Source organism: Cannabis sativa, chromosome 1 (genome assembly GCF_029168945.1).
Source record: "Cannabis sativa cultivar Pink pepper isolate KNU-18-1 chromosome 1, ASM2916894v1, whole genome shotgun sequence".
NCBI lineage: Eukaryota > Viridiplantae > Streptophyta > Magnoliopsida > Rosales > Cannabaceae > Cannabis > Cannabis sativa.
Genome location: NC_083601.1, coordinates 31,476,142 through 31,500,902, shown reverse-complemented (window position 1 = coordinate 31,500,902; position 24,761 = coordinate 31,476,142). Strand labels below are relative to the sequence as shown.

Here is a 24,761-nt window from a genome sequence, read left to right as displayed (position 1 = left end):
AAGTTTGCTATTTATATTCATCTTTTTCGATCCATATTCTGAAACGATTTCAGTCTTCTCCCCATCCTAAAACTAAAACAAAGAAAAAGAATCTAATGATTTGAATTCTCATCATTTCCTCAACAGTTCAAAGAGACTACTTTTTCTGATTTTACTTAGGAGTAGTAGGTTCTGTTCTGCAGTTGTCTATTTGACAAATAGATGAAACCCAGTTTGTTAATATAAAAATAAAAACTTTTAGTCACTAGAGGATTAACTGCTAAATGCCAAGTTTAACCAGATATTATTATTATATTTTTAAGAAAAGGCAATAGATACGTGCAAATGTTGAATCTTATATGAGAGAATCTCTATTGCACTGCTATTGTAGTATGGCAATATGTTAGAGGAAACGACCATGCACTTTTGGGATGCAAGCAGATTAAGAGCATTTACAACGAATTTCCTTTTCTGGTCACCTAGTTCATTAGAGAATCTAAGGAATGGAAACAGTCATAGAGCTGATTTTCAAAATATAAAAAATAAACGAGAGAGAGAGAGAGAGAGAGAGAGAGAGAGAGAGAGAGAGAGAGAGAGAGAGAGAGAGAGAGAGAGAGAGATTTATGAGTTCATTTGATTTGAGTCACTTTCCAAAACTTTAAACTTGGAAGAAACAAAACATACAATTTTTTTGTGTCTTTCTGCTTGTAAGACATAAAATTTTCACATATAAAAACTTCAAATTAACTAAGAAAAAGAAAACATTGAAATAAATTTTCACGGCTTCGTTTAGTTGAAGTCACTTATTATTTTCGTGGAAAAAATAGGTGGTGTTTGATCATGATGAGGTTCCCTTAAAAGACCGCAACTAGTTAAAATCATTCGCATTCCACTATTTCAGGTCATATCAAGAAAGATGATGATGAAGACGTATTTAATCATTATTTACAATACTTTATTATCATTTTCATATAATAAATTATTACGTATAGGAGTACGTAGGAGCTAGCGCGCGCTACTGTGGTCATGTTCATATTCATAATAGATAGATAGTGTTGTCCATATATACGTGTCTCTCTCAATCTCTTTGTATTAAGAGTCCAACAAAAAATAACACGGTCGAGTTTTAAATGGCATCATAGTATTAATTAATTAATAAATACATATATATTTAGGAGAAAGTCAATAATCTTAATAAATTATTAAGACCATCCAATGAATTGAAAAGAAAAGTAATGTATATTGTATTGTTGTGTTTTTACATATATTTTAAAAACATTATTATTTTAACAGTGTTTTAAAAAGTGTGTTAAATTTAATACATGTTAAAAGTTGTACTAAATTTAGTACATAGTAAATGTTATTTTTTATTTACTATAATACCACGGGTTATTATGATAAATTAATTTTATTAAACTTTATATTTTTATTTGAAAAACTTACATAATAAATCAAAAAAATTTTAAAAATTATAAAATTACATCAACACGGAAAATTATTTATTTTTACTTTTTTATTTATAAAAATACTTTTTCTTTTAGTTATTTTATGGTTTATTTATAGTTATTATGAGTTTATATTTCTGGTTATTTTTTGTTTGTATAGTTTATTTATAATTTTATTATAGTTATCGTAAGGTTGATTACTGGTTGTTTTTTAATTGTCTTTTTTAGTTTTTGCCGAACAAAATGTATTTTTGTAATTTTATAACTTTACAAACGTATTTTTATAATTAAAAATTTTAAACAATAAAATTGTAAATAAAACATAAAAGGAGTATGTTTATTTACCATATTACTATAATTTAAATAATAAAAAATAAATAGTAATAATTTTTCATATTCTTAATAAAATTTTATTAAATAATGACTATTAATATAACCAATATTTTTTTTCTTAATTGATATTGTCTATGAGCACAATTATAAATAGTAGGGTAAATATATATAAGACAAAGGGATTGATAATGTGGTGTGTAATATTAATATTAATATTAATAATAATTAAAATAGTTTTCTAGAATCCAAAAAAGTCTTGTTGTTGTTGTGTTGACGAGAAGCTAAGTGGTGGAGGAAGGAGGAGAAGTCAGTGTCCATATAGCGTTTTGGGTTGGTTTCATCGATGAGTTTAGGTGATGCCTCAATCATGCAGTTCAAACCCACGCTGTGAAGTGAAGCAATGGACATTCTTGACTTTGAACTGTTCACAACCACTCTGTGTAACACGCTCTTGTATCTTCCATTACTCAATATCTGAACACAGAACACACACACATAAAAGTCTTATATTAATATTTGAATTGTTTCTGTTCACATAATTTCTTTATATAAAAGTCAATACATATATATATGATAGTAACCAACCAGTGCATGAAGATTCGGTTAATGGCGATGTCTCATGCTTTAAATATATATGTATTCTTTGAAATTATTATTAAAAAAAAACCCCGATTAATTTAACATCCAATACATATTTAATTATCTAGTTTTAGGGAATAATTTTATCTATTTTGGTGCATTGTTAAGGCCGATTAAATGTTGGAATGTGTTAGTTATAATTAATTAGATTCTCTCCTAATAATAAACTCTCATAAAAAACTTGGGGCCACTAGGATTTTTCTGGTCGACACCTATAGTACTATCACGATTATCAAATTTCAAAAATATACATATATATATAAAAAAATTAAATACATTATTATATAGATGATAATTTAGTGTAATCGATCGATAAACTATAGCAAAAAAACTATTTAGATAAGCATGCATGACAAACACGAATTGGCTTAACAGTAACACCTTTTGTTATGGTTCCAATCATTATATTTTGCAGGAGGGACAAGATGAGTAAGACATGATAATTATATTACCACTACTCCAAATAGATTGGATTTTGATTTTTTTTCTTTTTTAAATAAAGGGGTTTAAGTATCATTATATATGGGGTTGACACGTTAATCCATTTATTATATTAGATTAGTTTTGCCTTATAATTCAAAAATGACACTTAAAAGTGTGTATACTTTTCTATTTTAAAAGAGTCATCTTTGGTTTACATATATAAATTAGTTGAATAAGTTATAAACATATATATTCCTATCAAGTGACCTTAACCTTAGTATGATATTTAAAATCTAGGATTTCGATTAGTAAATGTGTCAGGAATTAAATTTAGTATTTACTTATAATATATTGTGATACATTTTAGTTTTGAATATATATAGTAATTAACAGCTACTAACCTCAAGATGATCACCGACGTTAACAACAAAAGAATTAGGAATGGGTTTGAGATTAAGCCATGTTCCTTGATGTTGAATCTGAAGTCCTTCAACTTGTTCATCTTGAAGAAGAAGAGTGAGCAATCCATAGTCAGAGTGAGGTGGCATTCCTAGGGTTAACTCAGGCTCAGGGCATGCTGGGTACCAGTTCATCACAACTATTTGACTCCCCTCTTCACTAATATCTTTATTAATCTCATCATTATCATCATCATCTTGGTTAATTAGCCCTAAGCTCTCAAGAATAGCCTCCATCACCATCATATACACGGATTTAATTCCCAATGAGAACTCAACAGCTGCTTCCCTATATATATAAATACATATATATGATCATAATTATGTACTCATTTTTATTACAATCTCATGCAATAATATATACATATAAGTGCTTAATTAATTACCTTAGATCAAGGGGAGAAGAAGGCCAATGGTGAGGAAAATTTTGAGACAAAGCAGGATGGCAACTAAGCTTTAAGAAATCTCTCCAACAATACACTTTATCATTATTTTGATTGAAGCTAGTTCCATAACGAACTGGGGAACACATGTCATTACTCATGTACTTGGATCTTTCACTCGAAGGCAGCTCAAAAAATCTTTTACTTGCATCTTTCATTCTATCAATAACATCTCCCTTAATACCATGGTTCACTAACTGCATCCACATACATATATAATCTTAATTTATTAGTACTTTATATATTAGTATAGAAAAATAAATAATTAGTTGCCAATTTTTTACATGCAATTAATTCTCTGATTATTTTTTTAGGAATACTCCGACATTAACTTTATTTTGTAAATTTAAAACATTAGTTAAATTTAACTATTAAATGTCAAATAAAAGGGTTTGTACACTGCTGTGACATAAAAACAAGCCATGTATATGGATGTGTAACTAATGTTTCAAATTTGCAAACAGAATTAAAATTAAAGAAATATTAATCAAAAATTAAGTGTATAAAAATTAAAACATAAAAAATTTATCCGCAAATTATACTAAAAAAAAATCATATGAAATTATATATAAGACCGTGCCTAAAAGTAATTGAGAGGGAGAGAATAACAATTAACAGCACCTGAAAAAATCCATAATCTTGGCAAGCTTTTGCAAGGGAATTGATCACTAGGGATCTATTGGAGGCTTGAAGCTGAGCAAAATCGATGACAGGTAAGTTGATGAGGTTAGTATTATTAATTTCCAAATTGTAATTTGGTCTCTCTGCCTCGCTCAGTATGTACTTGTTTGGAACTTTTTTTATATTTTCTTTCTCCATTAAGCTTCTCACTCCCATTTGGTAATACTCATCATATGCACCCACCAACGACGTCGTTTCATCACCTTCATTCGCCAAATCCATTATTGCCTTGCCTCGTCACCTGATTATATCTTGCTTTCTTATTCTGATCAAGTTTTCCAAAAAGATATAATATTAAGTCTAAACTCGACTAATTATAATATACCAATTAAAACTAAAGATGATTCGCTATAAAAAATATATAATAAAGAGAGAAAAAGGGAGCTATAGGAAACTATATAGAAACGAGAAGAAGTGAAGAAATGGTGCAACCTTGAACCTTATAAAATATAAGGATACCATCTACACTTATACATATATATATATATAAAATATCGAAATTAGAAATGAAAAATATATTTATGTATGTGTAATAAATAATGGAATTATTTCTTAAATTCACAAAAATAATAAAATAATTATAACAAGAAATATTTTGATGTTATACTCTTTTTATTATTTATTTATTATTTTTATATTGTTTGTGTAACGTCCCCGCTTCAAGCCTCCATTGGGTCCTTACACCCACGGAATGAATGGCTCTTATACACGAGTACGCCACTCCGGCTGCTTCCTGGATTGATGACTGGCCCTACAGACCAACACGAGTGTTTCCAGCGTGCTTTGTCCTCACTCGCACGCTTCCTGGGAAAACTTCCCAGGAGGTCACCCATCCTTAAATTACTCCAGGCTAAGCACGCTTAACTGTGGAGTTCTTTCGTGATGGGCTACCGAAAAACAAGATGCACCTTGTTGACATAGGTAGTACCAATCAATTCATTTAAGCCCTCTTCAACTGTGTAGTCCCATACCTACGCAGTCTCAGAATCATCCCACTTGACCTTCCCCAGGCGGTGTGGGATTGCACAGCTTACCTGGTTTTTCCCCTTACGGATCACGGGACTACTGACTGTCACAATCACCCCCCTTACGGGGTCCGACGTCCTCGTCGACCACACTTCCGGCTGGGTCAAGGCTCTGATACCATTTGTAACGAGATAACAATAGTATTTCTCTATACACAACTTATACACAGTGGGTTTTACAATAAATATGCAAAAAGGTGAATGATCATTCATATTAAAAACAAAATAAGTAGTTGAGTGCAAAAAAATAAATAAATAAATTTGTAACACCCCACTGAGCTGAGATTACTTTACTATATAAAAAAACAAAACCAAGGCTCCACCGGCGTTCTAGACCGTTTGCTCGTCCATAGCCCCTCGCAGTATACATACCAGAACTGACCCAACTCATCAAACTTACATTCAATGTTCCCTGTCTATTGCCTGTAGGGGGAAAGTAAGGGGGGTGAGCTAAAAGCCCAGTAAGGAAATGCTTAACATACAATAGCATTCAATACACTAAATATATCTTAAAATTCACAATAATACGATTCTTTATAATATTAACGTATCCAGTCTTAACAATATTATATACCTTAGCTCATAATTGTAACTTAAATAACTCCAGATATGGAAAGCTATATCATATACCATATATTTGTACTAAACGAAACCATTACATATATGTAGGGATCACAACCCTGACATCATACTCATAGCAATAACATATAGTAATTATTTCAATCATATCATGTCTTTACCATAATGTGGCGTATCATAGCCACTCCATACACAACCTGAGCTTAACTGGCCCTACAATAACATGAGCACATTTAGTCCTACCATTGCTATGGAATAAGGTATCTCTATATTCAACAGCATTGTCGCTGTATCATACCTTACCATAATAATGTCATACACAAATCGGACAAATGTAGGGTAGGGTATCTCTACATTCAACGGCCTTATCCCGTATCATACCCCACCACAATAATTTCATACACGACTCAGAAAAATGCAGGGTAGGGTATCTCTACATTCAACGGCCTTACCCCGTATCATACCCCACCATGGTCCCTCACTTTACCTGAGACGTTAGCATACAACTTGCAGCATACAACACACAATATATGAATGCAACATACAACATATACAAGTCAAAACAACCCTAATCAATATATCAATTCATAAACTCATATTGTGTCCATACCACACATTCTCAGTACCACATACATATTCATAATAACAAAGCATAAACCATATTTCAATACATAAAGAATTTAAATTTATGCAAATAAACACAAACAAAACTATCTAATTTCCTTACCTCAAATCCCGCTGCTTAAACTTGTTATCTCGTCACTACTACCTATAATAACACATGGGTCAAGGCCCTAACATTAAAATTCGCACTCTTACAGTACAGCAGAAAGAATACTATTTTTGACAAATAACTACACGAATTCAGTGGAAGTTTCCTTCATAAAAATTATAGGAAATTCAATTATCTTTCCAATGATATAAAGATCACTAAAAATGGATTAAAATTGAGAGAGTTACGATAGTTTTACTGAAACTAAATCTGAGAAGGAATATGGAGTAACGAATCACAGTAGACATCGGAAATCCAAAGTTTTGATACTGAAATATTCTAATTCAGAGAATACTCTCTTCATAAAAGTTTTAGAAAATCGAATTCCCTTTCAAATGACACTAAAATCTTTAAAATCGGAGTTATAACGTAAGAGATATAGATATTATACCGAAACAGTTTTCTAGAAATCCTGAAACAAATGGATTTTGAACTACAGCAATAAAATAATAATTTTGACTTAGAATAATCAATAATTAGTGAATGGTTTCTTCATAAAAAATTTAGAAAATTGAATTATCTTTTCAACGGTACCAAGATCGCTAGAATCAGATCATTATTCAGAGAGATATTTGAATTTTACTGAGACAACTTATATAGAAAATATAAAAAAACGATTTACAACAAACAGCGTAGAAATACTAATTTTTGACATAGATAAATTTCGATTCAGTAAAACCTTTCTTCATAAGAATTATGGGAAATTCAATAAGCTTTCTATAGGCACCAAGATTGCGAGAATCGGATGAGTATTTAAAGAGATATGACAGTTTTACTGAGACATGTTTCATTCTGAAAAATAAGAAAAGGAGACCTACGAATATTCTCCTATTGTGATCAATAAATAAGTAAATGTAGAGTTTCTTACCTCGAATACATCGAGTTGCTTGGATCGATAGACATAAGATGATGGTGATCAAATATGAGAGTGAAGATTGGTATAGATTTAGCTAAGGATGTAATGGAAAGATGATTTGAAAGTTTTAGGGTTAGTCTTGCTCAGATAGGTGGGAAGAATAGAACGATATAATTTTAGGGTTAATGAAACCTATACTATTCTGAATCTTATTAGGTTTAGTTTTATGAATAATAATAATATTAACATAATAGCAATAACAATATGATAAATTATTAAATAAACAAATATCTTACTTTTAAATTTAAATTATAACCTCTAAATCTCGTAACTTTAGGGCTTAGTTTTCACCTAAAAAAATTACGAATTATGATATGGTTATTTCTACAAAATTTATAGATCTTTGAATTATCTTTCCAACGCCACTGGAATCACCTCAATCGGAGTTATAAAACTCCAGATATGGTCATTTTCGTAAAACAGTTTCTAAACCTGCGAATTTCTCAAATTTTTCTAACATTAATCAAATAATAATATTATTTAATACCACTTATACAATTAATTAAATCTAATAAATATATTATAAAAACCTAATGGACTTTCATATCGGGCTTTAATTAAACGATTACCTACTTATGAAAATATCATAATATTTTACTTTCGTAGTTAATACAACTTTAACTTTCTTTAAAAAATGGTACAACTACTCTAAGCAATAATATCAACTCACTAACAACACAAATAAATGAATTAATTATCCTCGCACAATTAATATCCAAACGAAAAATTAAATACTATTTTAAACTGGATATTACATTCTACCCTCCTTAAAAGAAATTTCGTCCTCGAAATTTAACTTACCAACACTCGGGGTGTTGAGTCTTCATGTCTTTCACCACTTACCGCATTACCTCCTTATCTACTATATGGAGCCAACAAATATGCATTTAACCTATATCTTGTCGATCAATCCATAACACATATAATACAAATAACTTATTAATTAAGCATTATTATTTCTCTATACATTACTTAAATATCAAAACGTACTCTATCATAATAAATTACATATACATGCTTTAAATACATAAGTTTTGCAATAGCATGCTCGTAATATTATAAAAAAAAAAATCTTCTCTTATGACCATCCTTACATGACATTAAGAGTGAAACTATTTATTCTTCTATGAGCATCCTTACATGCCATTAAGAGTAAAACTATTTATTCTCTAAATGAACATCCTTACATGTCACTTGAGAACACATTATACAATACAAAATAATAAACACAAGGAGTAGGGTAGAAGACCTTATGCAAACTTCTCTTTAATCATTCCCACTCTTTAGTTAAATGTTATTACGTATAAAAATCTTACTTCTCTACTTGATTTTCTACTGTAAGGCTACAGTGTCATTCTTTCAATTTCATAGATGTTACTCACTCATCGATAGACACTTGTTCCATGACACTTGGAAATAAACATGTAAGCTCTTAAAAAAAAAAGTCTTCTATATATAAATATTTTAATGATCCATTTCGACCACCTTTTTGTCTAACATTCACTTCTTGATATCCTTTATCCATGTATTCATTGCACTTGTCACGCCTTCCCATTTTCCTAGGTAACTGCTGTTGGTTTCTTTTGTAGTCACTTTCTTGTATCACTCTATTGTATTTTCTTCGCTAATCTCTCCTATGGTGCTTGGTCCTCCATTACTCCTTTCAATCAAGTTGACTTGATTATGAGATTATCTAGTTTACCCCATTAACTTTTGTCTGCTAGGCGAACATGAGATAACAAATTCAGTCTTTCACTAAGATTTCAAATAGCTATGTCGAACTCAAGTTGATTATGTTTCGCCTCTTCCTCAGAGAAAGACGATCAAACAATTCCCAATCATAGTCCTCGCGGATCAGATCATCCATATAATATTCAAAAAGAAACTCCAGATATTTGGTATCCTTCTCTTTGAATGAGATCTCAATTCCAGCGACAGTTTCATTAGATATCGCCCATAAGCATCTAAATTTCATTTTATCATTTATTAACTAAATATTAACTAAGAGATGAACCTAATCCAGAATATGAACCATAAAAGAAAATACCAAGTAAACCGATCACCAAAACACCAGTTACAGTACCTATTATCCAAAGAGGAATCCTTCCAGTAGTATCGGCCATTTGTCCTACTTTCCTCCACATTTCATCAGGTGGTGTTACATTGCTATACTGATGAAGTCTAAATCTGCAATGCTGATAGATTTGTGTAATTGTGTTCAATGATTGTTTCTTCTATTATACTAACCTTCTGGGTATCACATCACTTTCATATTTATACTACCATATATTTTTCTAACCATATTTATATCTTACATATTGTAGACCTCTATAGTTCACAAAATAAATCCCAACTTCTTAATTGCACTGTTAAGACCTCCAAAATCTAAAACCAGCTTACATTCGAGTACAGACCATCTACTTTTAGTTAAGTAAGATCATATATGCTAAAATATCGTGAGTGCATTAGTAACCCTTTAAAACGAGTTCAACCTTAACATAGGTTAGGTAGCCCAATTATTTATTTTTCATTTACTATTTAACCATCGGTTAATCATGTAATCTCATAATATATCAATCAACCAAGTTGTCGGGGTAAGGATACTATATACATAATTGGAAAATCATGCTGAACAAATCTTACTCTGTTCATCGTTACCATACCTCCTACACCCCACTTGCATCTGATTCGCTACTAGGGACTCACTTTTTATAATTATTTAGCCAGGGCTCTTTGACTCGTACTTCCTAAACTACCTTTAAAAATAAGTCCATACCTCACTTAAGTATCTTCATTCCATATCTGAATGCAATCATGTTATCAATATATATATATCCTTTTCTCTTTCCTTATAAGTTCCTCACTTCCAATTAGATAAACTTTAGTCATTTTCCAAACAATAGCTATTGTCTTATTCCATCTTAGTATGTTCCTCTAGGATATTGCTCCATTACTAGCCCTCTGGGTCGAGAAAGTTTCAAATATTTGTCTGAATTCTTAGCTCTTGACAACTTTAACTTTTGGCAGATCTGATGTCATTCTTTCCTCTAACACTATATCGCATAGAAATGCCACCTCTCTTGACCAAAATTAACACTTTTGTAAGTTTTTTTTTCTTCTTATTTGCTTCTATTCACTTAAACATACTCATACTATTGTCCACAAAGCAAATCATGAGTGGATTGTAGTATCATTTGCATACTCTGTGCCTTTTATGTTGCTTGATCATTTTATAATCCCAATATTTCACAAAAACTCGTATGGTCCTTGTTGTTCCATGAAATTCTTCTAGATGTATCACTCATGATCTCCAAATTTTTTTTTCATCATTTACGAAGCTATATCTATGATCTCCAAGTTGTCCAATTTGAATTGTTCTGTATAGTTGTCCTCTGTGTTGCCTCTCATTCATGTTGTACCCAAATTGTTAGCCGTGTCTAAATCTTCTTTTTCTTCCTCCTTTGAAATTGTCTTTATTGAAACCATGCGCATTTTACTTTATTGTCTCCTCACAAAGTAGCTGACCTTGAGTTTGAAGCTTACAATTTCCTTCAGTAATCTAATATTTGTTGATGCTCTACTTATCTCTTGGTGTTCAAGATACCTTCATAAGTCATTACTTTTTAAAAAAAAAATTATATCAGGTTTCTTTCTAACTTCTTATTCTAGATTCTGTTCAGTACGCTACACTCCTTTCTACGTGATGGCATAGTCCTCTTTGGACTAATTTGTATAATGGACTTTTCTCTAAAGTCTTCATATACAATATTCATACTTCTTACCATCTAACTTAGGGGTGTGTATCCATAGAATATCCATCAAGACAGTACTTGCTCCTTATAGGTCTATTCTTTCATCTTTCTTAATAAGTGAGTTTCATAAAATACCCTATCTAGTCTAGTATAGCATTCACTATCTTAAATCATTCCCTACTCCCTATAGGTTGGGCTTCCTTTCATAACTAGGTGTAGAGACTTCATCTTTAACCATTTGTAGACAGGTGCAATTCTATGCATCGATACTTAGTTGGCTATTGGTACATTTCATTATGTGCTTCAAGTTCCACTACTAGTGTTGGTGATCTATTGCGCTGAGCCTGTGAAAACTCTTCAACAAATCGTCTTAGTCATGCTCACATTCCTTCCAATGCCTCTATTAGATCGTTAGCCTTAACTACTATTGGGTTCGATCTGGAACATCAACCATTTGTGGGTCAGCGGAACACACATCCTTAGCCCCCACCTCTATTGGTCGTTCCTTTCAAATTGATTCTAACTGATCTTCTACTTGCATGTGTGAGCTCTTACAAGAAATGTTGATTTAATAGAAACAAAAGAGTTCAATTATAGGGAGAGAAGATTCCATGAACATATCTAAACTTAATGTTGTCAAGCTTAACTAGTAATATTCTATTTATCAAACAAAGTCTTATGAATTCCTAATATAATTTATTCTAAATTTTCAAGAAAGGAACACTGTCCTTCCTAGTTTCAATTCAAGGCAATAAAGAAATATAAAACCTATTCATCTTCTTCGTAAAATGTGTAATCAATCATAAGAGGTAATATACTCTTAATTTCTCTAAGCACCTACTACAGATGAGACTCTAATTCTAGGAAACATATTTTAACAAAAATCTATGTATCACATATAAAACTATTAATAGCAATACTAAGCATATTAAAACTAACACTTACGTTATAGTGAGAGGGATCTTTTCAGTCTTCTGTATGTATACTGTGAGTATCCTTCGGGCTAAGGAACGATCGGCTCTGATACCATTTTGTAACGTCCCCGCTTCAAGCCTCCATTGGGCCCTTACACCCACGGAATAATGGCTCTTATACACGAGTTCATCACTCTGGCTGCTTCATGGACTAATGACTGACCCTACAAACCAACACGAGTGTTTTCAGTGTGCTTTGTCCTCACTCACACACATCCTGGGAAAACTTCCCAGGAGGTCACCCATCCTTGAAATTACTCCAGGCCAAGCACGCTTAACTATGGAGTTCTTTCGAGATGGGCTACCGAAAAACAAGATGCACCTTGTTGATATAGGTAGTACCAATCAATCCATTTAAGCCCTTTTCAACTATGTAGTCACATACCTACACAGTCTTAGAATCATCCCACTTGACCTTCCCCAGGCGGTGTGGGATTGCACAGCTTACCCGGTGTTTCCCCTTACGGATCACGGGACTACTGACTGTCACAATCACCCCCCCTTACGGGGTCCGACGTCCTCGTCGACCACACTTCCGGCTGGGTCAAGGCTCTGATACCATTTTGTAGTCCCTACCTATAAAGTAATGTATAGAGAAATAATAATACTTAATTAAGTTGTGTATATTTTATGTGTTATGGATTGACCGATAAGACATAGGTTAAATGCATGTTTATTGGGTCCATATATATATGGTAGAAAATGAGGTAATGCAGTAAGTGGTGAAAGACATGACGACTCAACACCCCGAGTGTTGGTAAGTTAAATTTCGAGGACGAAATTTCTTTTAAGGAGGGTAGAATGTAATATCCAGATTAAAATAGTATTTAATTTTTTTTTCTCTCCTTGGGATATTAATTGTGTGAGGATAATTATCTTATATATTTGTGTTGTTAGTGAGTTGAGATTGTTGCTTAGAGTAGTTGTACCAATTTTATAGAGAGAGTTAAAGTTGTATTAACTACGAAAGTAAAATATTATGGTATTTTTACAGAGTAAGTAATCGTTTAATTAAAGCCCAATATGAAGGTCCATGTTTTATAATATATTTAGTGAGTTTAATTAATTAATGTTAAAAATTCGTAGGTTTGGATAAATTCGCAGGATTAAAAACTGTTTTACTAAAATGATCATATCTGGAGTTCTAGAGCTCGGATTGAGGTGATTTCAGTGGCGTTGGAAAGATAATTCAAAGATCTATCAATTATGTAGAAATAGATTTATCGTAATTTTAACTTTATTGGGGTCAAAATTAAGGTACAAAGTGACGACCTGTTAAGTTTAGTATAGAAACCCTAAGTTTTAAAATTCAAATTTAAAACTTATATCTAACAAATATCTAACAAATAAGATTTTTATTTAATTATTCTATTTAGAGTTAAATTAGTATTAGATTACAGGGGTTATTTTATTATTTTCTTTTATGGGTTTAATTAGATTATAAAACCTAAATCTATCACATTTGATACGTAATATGCAGAGCCTCTAACCCGAGAAAAATAAAACTCAATCTCAATCTCTTTCTTTCAGCCTGAATACAATTCTTAGAGAAGACACTCATAAAATCCTATACCCTACAACTTATCCATCTCGCTATCTATCAAAGATTTATAATTTTCCTTCTTGTTTCATTCTCTTCGCTAAACAACTCATGATTTTCATCAACATAACATTGAGATCATCATCACCATTCTAATAATTTGAGATTTCAAGATCTAGCACTGATTAAGAAGAGTCATCAAGAGGTAAGAGAGTTCTTCCACTTATTGTTGTGAACTTTTAGGTTAAACTATGAAATCTCGTTTTTTATTTTTTTTCTGAAAATTATTGTCTTAGTAAAATAGTCATATCTCTCTCAATATTGATCCGTTTCCAGCGATTTTTGTATCGTTAGAAAGCTTATTCGATGATCTAAAATTTTTATGAAGAAACTATTCACCATTTCGGTGATATTCTATGTCGAAAATTATCATCTTTCTGATAATGTTGTAAATCGTTTTTTTTCATATTCCCGGAAAAAGTACTTTCACTTAAAATACCATAACTCTCTCAATTCTTGTCCATTTTTAATGATCTATATATGATTTCAAAGCTTATTCAATTTTCCATAAGTTTCATGAAGAAACATTTCGTGAATTCGGAGTTATACTATGTTGAAAAGTTAGTTTTCTTCTGTATCATGTAATTCGTTTCTTGAATCTTGTTCTTCCAAAACTGTTTTGGTAAAATTATAATATCTCTTTGAATATAATTCCAATTTCAGAGATTTTGGTATCATTGGAAAGGGAATTTAATTTCCTAAAACTTTCATGAAGATGTTATCTTCTAGTTCTGAACCTTTCAATGCAAAAAGTTTGTATTTTTGCTAAGTCGTATAATTCGTTACTCCATATTTCTTCTCAGAAATAGTTTCAGTAAAACAATCATAACTCTCTCAGTTTTAATCCATTTTTTAATGATCTTTATATCATTGGAAAGATAATGAAATTTTCTATAATTTTTATGAAGACAACTTTTACTGAATTAGTGTAGTTGTTAGTCAAAAATAGTAATCTTTCTGCTGTACTGTAAGAGTACGAATTTTAATATTAGGGCCTTGACCCATGTCTTATTATAGGTAGTAGTGACGAGATAACAACTCTTAAGCAGCGGGATTTGAGGTAAGGAAATTAGATAGTTTTGTATGTGTTTATCTGCATAAATTTAAATTCTTTATGTATTGAAATATGACTTATGATTTGTTTTTATGAATATGTATATGGTACTGAGAATGTGTGGTATGGACACAATATGACTTTGTGAATTGATACATAGATTATGGTTGTATGACTTGTATATGTTGTATGTTGTATTTGTATGTTTCAGGATGTGTGTTGTATGATGTATTTGTATGTTGCATGTTATATGTTGTATGTTGTATGCTAACGTCTCAGGTAAAGTGGGGGACCATGGTGGGGTATGATACGGGATAAGGTCGTTGAATGTAGAGATACCCTACCCTGCATTTTACTGAGTCGTGTATGAGATTGTTATGGTGGGTATGATACAGTGATGTTACTGTTGAATATAGAGATACCCTATCCTATAACAATGGTAGGGCTGCATAGGCCCATGTTATTATATGGGCAGATTAGGCCCAGGATATTGTAGGGTCAGACTAGGCCCGGGTTATGTAAGTAATGGCTATGATATGCCGATGTTGTGATAATGACATTATTATTTATAGTATTGATATGATTATGTTATGAGTATGATATTGGAGTTATGATCTCTGTATATGTGTACGGTGTGAACAAATAGTATAGACTTGTATGATAAAGGTTTCCATATGTACAGTTATTTGGTTATAGTTATAAAAGAGCATGTATGATATTGCTAAAACTTAATAAATACATTAATGGTATGTGTGATATTATGTGGTATTGTTTGATAAGCATTTCCTTACTGAGCTTTTAGCTCACCCCCCTTACTTTCCCCCTACAGGTATTAGACAGGGAAGTATGTATAGTGAGCAAGGTCGGTTCAGTACGTATACTGTGAGCGGCTACGGGCGGACAAACGATCTAGAACGCCGGTGGTGCCTTAGTTTTATTTTAAGCAGTTGATAAATCTAACACAGTGGAAATGCATTATTTAAAATTATTTACTTACTGTATCTTGTTTTACAAATGAAGGATCCTTCTCTGTTGCATTTTGATTTTTTTTAAAATCCACTGTTGTATTTAAATTATTTTTTTTATCTTTTCAAATTATGCATGAAAATAGTATTTTTGTAAAATAAGGTAAAATATCGGGGCGTTACAGTTGGTATCAGAGCCTTGACCCAGCCGGAAGTGTGGTCGACGAGGACGTCGGACCCCGTAAGGGGGGTGATTGTGACAGTCAGTAGTCCCTTGATCTGTAAGGGGAAATACTGGGTAAGCTGTGCAATCCCACATTGCCTGGGGAAGGTCAAGTGGGATTATTCTGAGACAGTGTAGGTATGGGACTATACAGTTGAAGAGAGCTTAAATGGATTGATTGGTACTACCTATGTCAACAAGGTGCATCTTGTTTTTCGGTAGCCTATCTCGAAAGAACTCCACAGTTAAGCGTGCTTGGTGTAACGTCCCCGCTTCAAGCCTCCATTGGGTCCTTACACCCACGGAATGAATGGCTCTTATACACGAGTACGCCACTCCGGCTGCTTCCTGGATTGATGACTGGCCCTACAGACCAACACGAGTGTTTCCAGCGTGCTTTGTCCTCACTCGCACGCTTCCTTAAAAAACTTCCCAGGAGGTCACCCATCCTTAAATTACTCCAGGCTAAGCACGCTTAACTGTGGAGTTCTTTCGTGATGGGCTACCGAAAAACAAGATGCACCTTGTTGACATAGGTAGTACCAATCAATCCATTTAAGCTCTCTTCAACTGTATAGTCCCATACCTACACTGTCTCAGAATAATCCCACTTGACCTTCCCCAGGCAATGTGGGATTGCACAGCTTACCCAGTATTTCCCCTTACAGATCAAGGGACTACTGACTGTCACAATCACCCCCCCTTACAGGGTCCGACGTCCTCGTCGACCACACTTCCGGCTGGGTCAAGGCTCTGATACCATTTGTAACGTCCCCGCTTCAAGCCTCCATTGGGTCCTTACACCCACGGAATGAATGGCTCTTATACACGAGTACGCCACTCCGGCTGCTTCCTGGATTGATGACTGGCCCTACAGACCAACACGAGTGTTTCCAGCGTGCTTTGTCCTCACTCGCACGCTTCCTGGGAAAACTTCCCAGGAGGTCACCCATCCTTAAATTACTCCAGGCTAAGCACGCTTAACTGTGGAGTTCTTTCGTGATGGGCTACCGAAAAACAAGATGCACCTTGTTGACATAGGTAGTACCAATCAATCCATTTAAGCTCTCTTCAACTGTATAGTCCCATACCTACACTGTCTCAGAATAATCCCACTTGACCTTCCCCAGGCAATGTGGGATTGCACAGCTTACCCAGTATTTCCCCTTACAGATCAAGGGACTACTGACTGTCACAAATAAGAGCCAGTCAGTATCGGTCAATCCATAACACATAAAATATACACATTCTCTATACATTACTTCCGGCTGGGTCAAGGCTTAAGTATTAATTAAGTATTATAGGTAGTAGTGACGAGATAACAAGTTTAAGCAGTGGGATTTGAGGTAAGGAAATTAGATAGTTTTGTTTGTGTTTATTTGCATAAATTTAAATTCTTTATGTATTGAAATATGGTTTATGCTTTGTTATTATGAATATGTATGTGGTACTGAGAATGTGTGGTATGGACACAATATGAGTTTATGAATTGATATATTGATTAGGGTTGTTTTGACTTGTATATGTTGTATGTTGCATTCATATATTGTGTGTTGTATGCTGCAAGTTGTATGCTAACGTCTCAGGTAAAGTGAGGGACCATGGTGGGGTATGATACGGGGTAAGGCCGTTGAATGTAGAGATACCCTACCCTGCATTTTTCTGAGTCGTGTATGAAATTATTGTGGTGGGGTATGATACGGGATAAGGCCGTTGAATGTAGAGATACCCTACCCTACATTTGTCCGATTTGTGTATGACATTATTATGGTAAGGTATGATACAGCGACAATGCTGTTGAATATAGAGATACCTTATTCCATAGCAATGGTAGGACTAAATGTGCTCATGTTATTGTAGGGCCAGTTAAGCTCAGGTTGTGTATGGAGTGGCTATGATACGCCACATTATGGTAAAGACATGATATGATTGAAATAATTACTATATGTTATTGCTATGAGTATGATGTCAGGGTTGTGATCCCTACATATATGTAATGGTTTCGTTTAGTACAAATATATGGTATATGATATAGCTTTCCATATCTGGAGTTATTTAAGTTACAATTATGAGCTAAGGTATATAATATTGTTAAGACTGGATACGTTAATATTATAAAGAATCGTATTATTGTGAATTTTAAGATATATTTAGTGTATTGAATGCTATTGTATGTTAAGCATTTCCTTACTGGGCTTTTAGCTCACCCCCCTTACTTTCCCCCTACAGGCAATAGACAGGGAACATTGAATGTAAGTTTGATGAGTTGGGTCAGTTCTGGTATGTATACTGCGAGGGGCTATGGACGAGCAAACGGTCTAGAACGCCGGTGGAGCCTTGGTTTTGTTTTTTATATAGTAAAGTAATATCAGCTCAGTGGGGTGTTACAATTTTTTTTTTTTGCACTCAACTACTTATTTTGTTTTTAATATGAATGATCATTCAGCTTTTTGCATATTTATTGTAAAACCCACTGTGTATTTCCAAACAGCTTTAAATCTTTTTAAATAATGCATCAAAATTAGTATTTTGTAAAATAAGGCAAAATATTGGGGCGTTACAGTTTGTATGTTATTTTATGTAATTTATTTTGTTATTTTCGTATTATTTTTATATATTATAATAAAAATATAAAATATGTATAAATGTAAAGATATAAATTTCTTTCTGTCAAAAATAATATTTTGTGTAAATTTGTTATGAATAATCTCACAGTATATGCATGTGGCGATCAAGTTTGAAAAATATGTGTTCTATATTTGCATAATTGCATATATGTAGATGCGAATATTAATGGAGTCCTTCTAGTTAATTCCAATGCATGCAAAAATTCAATCACCGTAGAACTTGGTTTAGTCAAATGAAAACAACAAAAACATTGACCAATTCTTCTTCAGTGTGGCCCCATTTGTAAGCTACATCAAAATATCTTCCTGCTTATTTGTTCAAATTTAGTAGTGTTAATTAAATTATCAATAAATAATAAAAGTTAGATTATTCTAAAACAACTAAAAGATATAATTATTATATAGTTTAAATAATGTGTCAGAACAATATGAATTTACATAGAAAACTAGACAAACACTCTTGAATCTTGATTATAAATTAAAATATATATGGCTGATTAAATATTTTTATTTCTTTTTCTTAAAAAAAACTTAATTAATTTATGCATGTCGGTACTAAAATTGGATAAATTGATTTGATTTGGAAAGGTAAGTTGACTTCAACTAAAAGGGTTTTGTATGTGTGCGTAGAAACATGTATGTACAATGAAGATTCACATTTTGGACGTTTTAGTCTAATAACTTTTGGGCTTTCACAGTGGGCCTCAAATCGTCTATATTGGACATTCAAATTTTAGAAAAATGGGCCGAACTTTTCTGACATTGCAATATATAGCTGACTAATTTAAACTATTCGAATATTACCATATATTTAAGACATTAGGAAAAGTACTGTATTGTTGTAAGGGTAAATATGTCAGAAAAATACTATTTTATGATAATTTTCTTTTTAAAAGTATTATCCAAATTCAATGAAGTTTCAAGGAAACTAAACTTTTTTTTCGGGTGAAAAGAGTAATAATCAAGTTTAAATTTTTCAAAAGAAATTTAATAATAATAGAAAAAAATAGCTGTAATATCCAAAGATGTCATTTTGTTTCTGAAATAAGAAGTACTAGTGGTGTCTAACATCACCATGAAGTGAAAGCTTTACAAATAGATTGTAATATTTTACAAAAAATTATTACATTAAATTGTAAGAGATCTAATAATTAATTACAACAATAATATTTAAGTGATGTCTAGTATTTCTCTTAATATATATGGTTGTGATTCAATTGTAAAGGGTAATATTACATAGTAATATATAATGTAGGGCCGCTATATTCTTCCTCTGAAGAACTTATTTAGACCAATTAAAAGTAAAAAAATTAAAATGCACATAAATTATTTTGTTATCTATAATAGCTGATTCTTTTATCAAAAAATAGAGTGGGAAGTTAGTGGTCCTACACTAACAGTAAACACAAGGCCCAAGTGTAAGTGTATAGCAGTATATATATTTTAACAAAAATAAATAAATATATTAAATTATTAAATATATATAATAATATTTAATATATCGTATCATTGAAAAATTAATACACCGCAAAAATAAAATTATTTACCACAAAAAAAATTATAACAATACTAAATTAATACTCAAAAAATATATATCATGCTAACAAAATTAAATAAACTACTATTAATATATATATATATACCAAAAAATTTATATACTACTATTATACATAACAAAATAAAAAATAAATATTATCAAAGAATAATAATATACCATACAATAAAATCGAAATATACTTTACAACAAAATCTATATACCAATAACCCACAACAACTCATAAAAAATTAAAAAAAACACATAACTTTCAAATAAAAAAGATTTTAATAAAACTAATATAGATATACCATAATCTTTAGGTAATTTACTTCTAATTCTAAAAAAAATATGAATAGTAAAAGATAATATAAATAATAAATAGTCTAAGGATCATTTTTCTACAATTTTGAAATAAGAATACTTAGTAAAATAGTCTTATAATTCAAATAAACTTCATAAAAAAATAAATATCATTAAATATTATTATAATATGTACAAAGTTTTAATTGTATACAAGCACATGATCTAAAATCAATGTAAAAAAAAGTTCCCTACCAGTAGAGAACTTTTGTTAAGTCATACCATAATCTTGCCTTATATATATATATATAGGATTTGACATTTCTTTATAAATAAATATAATTGGTTAAAAGATTTGTTAAGTTACTATATATATATACTAGATAAGAGTTACGTGACGAGCTACGTAAATATTAGTTTTATATAACTTCGAGTAGTTTTTATTTAAGAATTCAGTAACTAATTCAAATAATACTTCATAAAACGTTAGAGATAGGATGATAAGAAGTGAAGGATATATGCAAAGAGACATCGAAGCACTGTTTCCACCATACATTATACCAAAACTTGGTCTGAGATTGGAAAAATAAATCATAAATGGACCATCAATCTAACCCAGCCCACTTATGCATTGTCATATCATGAATGATACTCTACTGTATCAACATCATTTCACACCACAAAAACCAGTTGACTTGTTTTAACACTTTGAATGCAAAGGGGGATGCAAAGTTCTTAACCAAATTAACCAATCGTGTTCAATTCTTTCATTTGATCATGCCTGCAAATTGAACTAATTTCATTATCAGCAGTATTATATGAAGTAGTATTATAAGTTTATGATATGTGCATCCAGATATTACACAGTAACATGGTATAATTTTTTATAAGTTTCATTTTAGAAAAGTTGTAATTTGTTAAAGACTGTCAAATAACTTGTCTGTTAAATTTGTGTGCATATTTTAGGTGCACATATTTTCATAACCATATATCCTTAGCAAGCAGACCAGTTTCCTATAAGAAACATCTAGATACTTTAAAATAGATTTATAACAAATTTTAGATCAATGTAAATTCAAGATTCTATCACAATGTTCGCACAACAGAGCCCAAATATCTAAACTAACTCTTGACTAATCGCAACACCATCCCCCTGCTAGACATCATCTGAACATTCACACTTTAATTTATATGGTTACACTAATCACAACCTTTTAGAACCTTACAATCAACTCTCTGATCTAGGCTCTAGCTCATTAAAAGCAGATTCGTGAATAAGATATAGTAATAAGTCATCAACCAAAATGATGAACCAAGAAATTGAAGACTACTTGTTCTTCAACCTTCATATGCTTTGAGAATAGCTTCACTGCATGGCATTATTTAGTAAGTAATCGAAGACCCCTACAGAAACACAATAAATACTTAGTCAAAAGCAATACTACTCTGATTGGCTGCTAAGAAAGATTAAGAAAACTTGAGAAGTAAAGTTAGATTTTAGAACCGATGGAGAAAGCTTTGGCAGATGAGATTAGAATCAAGTCGAAATTCCTTCATTTGAACAGCAAAAGAAAACTTTTTAGGAAGAGTCGATTGTTGTGGCCGCCATGTATCTTCTTTATAACCACGCCTCCAAATGGTTCGACAATGTTTCTACACTTACAAGAATTCAATCAATTTCAGAAACAAAAATCAAAATGACAAAGAAACCGATAAGAGTGATATTTAAAGTTAGAATGGACAGACCTGAAAGGAGTAAGGAAGCCTTGACATAAACATCGATGATGGCTTAATTCCATAAGCAAAAAGATTTTTCCCTTTTTCTACATCGTAGCCGAAAGCCTCAAATGCATTGACTCTTTTTTGGATGGATTGGATCTGGAAAAATAATGGTCGAAATACATTAGACGGGAGGAAAGGAAAGAGATGAGAAGCAATTGCAGTTTTTTTCCTTTTTTTCTTCTTGGTAAATTTTTATTGCGATCAAAATTTATCAGCTACATATATTGTATACTATTGGAATGGCCACGTATGAGTTTGTGATTTTTTTTTTTATTATTATTAAAAAGTCACCCAATATCGTAAACCAAAGCGAGAGAATTGGATTTGATAATTTGGGGATATATGGTTTGTTAGAGAGATATGTGGGTAAGATGATTTTTTTTAATTTAAAAAAAGATTGTTTAATTTTTTGGGTTTAATTATTGGGTTTATTTGTTAACGGGAGATCAAACTTAGCATGGTTAAATTTAACAGAATATTCTTTTATTGTTAAGGTATATTCTGTTAAACCAAGAAATGCCGTTAAATAGAGACTTTTAATATATAAAGATATATGTAAACATTAATAAAAATTAATGCATTGTTACAGATCCAACAAATATAATTGTTCAAAAAAACATGTGTAAATGTAATAGACTCACTCAGAGTCATATTAATTATAAATGATGATATTATTATTTGATTTTGATGAAATTGAAATTCATGAGCTTGCCCATAATGAGATGAAGCATTTTACTTGTACAAGTTCAATTATTTAATAAAAAACAGAGTTTGAAATGAATCATTGCTTCATCTCATTTTTGATAGCTGCAGCCAATTGATCATAGGCTTCTCCCCAAGAAGAACCAATCTCCTCGTTCCATTTTTCTCCAAGTCCTTCCTTGATTGTTCTCAACAGGGCCTCTTTCACCACCTAATAACAATATTAATTAATTAAGTTATTAATTTATTATGTACTTATTTTTTAATAGATCATTATTTCAAATATTAATAATAACAACAATAATTACATATATACCTCGAAATGTGGAGGGATGACTCCATTCTTGAGATGAACAGACCCCAAATGCTTTAAACTTGAATCAGGGACTACTACCTCTCCCTTCTCCCTAAGCTGAATGGCTGCTTCACATGTCTAATATGTAACATAATTTTAAATATAATTCATTAATTTCATAAAAATGAAGTGAATGCATGCTCAAAGAATAAACAATTTCATGTCTACTCAAGTACTTTTTTCAACTCAACTCGGCCCATTTGTACCAAATTATTATTTTTAGAGATTTTACACATACTGAAATTGTTTTACTTTTTTATTGTGGGTGAATTTTTTTTTAGAAATATTGTATTTTTTTTTCAAGAATATGTTAGTGTTAAATTTTTACTGTTGTTTCATGGTTACTTTTTAGATGTTACACTTTTATTTTAATTATTTTATTTTGTTATTTTACAGTTGTTTTATAAAAAAAAATTGTAAAAAATGGCAATAAAAATCTCTTATTTTTACATTAATTAAGTAAAATTATTCGGGAATTGATATTAAGGGGGTTCAAAATTTGTTTATTAACTGAAAAACAGCAAATACAAATTAAATAAAGGGATTGATTTAGTTTTGATTGAAAATAGTTCTTATACCAACTTATTTCATTCTATCACACTCTTGCCACACACAAATTTTTGAGGCCACACGTTCCCCATATTATGTAATCATCCTCTATCTATACACATTACATATAATATCCAAATAAGTAAAAGATAATGTCCATGTATAATATTATACACATAAATAATTAAAGGAATAAAAAAAATTGTTAGTTACCATTTTAAAAACCTTAACAGCATGAGCCTTGAGCTTAGGATTATTTTGTGGTACTTCATCCGAATCTTTTAGAAATGAAAACATGTTCTTGGCAGCCGGTGCAATCTCAAGTATCCTATAAATTATTATAAACAAGATATATGTACAAAGATTATGAATTAATATGTTTATAAACATATATATATATATATAATATACTTATTATTTAACTTAGGTAATTAATGTTCTTACAAAGTGAAAAATCGAAGACTGTGGTGAGGAATGTCGAGCTTCATAACCTCCCATGACTCCTTCACTAAGCTCTCTTGCTTCTCGCTGAAACCCATAATTTGGATTTTAGTTTGAAATGAAAAATATCCCAAAAGAGAGAAAGAGAGAGTGTGTTGTTTCTTAATCTTTGGATTCTTATCAACTTATTTAGATGAAATAATAGAC

General features: G+C 31.4%; 2 protein-coding genes across 2 annotated transcripts; both read right to left on the bottom strand.

The window, feature by feature from the left end:
- Nucleotides 1-1,803: 1,803 nt before the first annotated feature.
- Nucleotides 1,804-4,971, bottom strand: LOC115706034 (probable 2-oxoglutarate-dependent dioxygenase SLC1). Its single transcript, XM_030633535.2, has 4 exons — nucleotides 4,342-4,971; nucleotides 3,664-3,917; nucleotides 3,221-3,566; nucleotides 1,804-2,231 (listed from the first exon to the last, which is right to left on the bottom strand). Exons 1-4 carry the CDS (start codon nucleotides 4,621-4,623, stop codon nucleotides 1,983-1,985), a joined length of 1,131 nt encoding a protein of 376 aa, XP_030489395.2. The 5' UTR covers nucleotides 4,624-4,971; the 3' UTR covers nucleotides 1,804-1,982.
- Nucleotides 4,972-23,130: 18,159 nt separating this feature from the next.
- On the bottom strand, nucleotides 23,131-24,761 carry LOC115706543 (non-symbiotic hemoglobin 2). The gene is made up of 4 exons (XM_030634222.2): nucleotides 24,558-24,761; nucleotides 24,327-24,441; nucleotides 23,526-23,642; nucleotides 23,131-23,420 (listed from the first exon to the last, which is right to left on the bottom strand). The coding sequence occupies exons 1-4, from the start codon at nucleotides 24,650-24,652 to the stop codon at nucleotides 23,289-23,291; spliced, it is 459 nt and encodes a 152-aa protein (XP_030490082.1). The 5' UTR covers nucleotides 24,653-24,761; the 3' UTR covers nucleotides 23,131-23,288.

Coding starts and splice junctions, on each gene's coding strand:
- LOC115706034 (XM_030633535.2), bottom strand. CDS start 4,623: ATGGATTTGGCGAATGAAGGTGATGAAACGACGTCGTTGGTGGGTGCA. Junction 3,567..3,663: donor TCTTCTCCCCTTGATCTAAG/GTAATTAATTAA, acceptor TTATATATATAG/GGAAGCAGCTGTTGAGTTCT. Junction 2,232..3,220: donor ACGTCGGTGATCATCTTGAG/GTTAGTAGCTGT, acceptor TTCTGTGTTCAG/ATATTGAGTAATGGAAGATA.
- LOC115706543 (XM_030634222.2), bottom strand. CDS start 24,652: ATGGGTTTCAGCGAGAAGCAAGAGAGCTTAGTGAAGGAGTCATGGGAG. Junction 24,442..24,557: donor AGTCTTCGATTTTTCACTTT/GTAAGAACATTA, acceptor AATAATTTATAG/GATACTTGAGATTGCACCGG. Junction 23,643..24,326: donor CTGTTAAGGTTTTTAAAATG/GTAACTAACAAT, acceptor GTTACATATTAG/ACATGTGAAGCAGCCATTCA.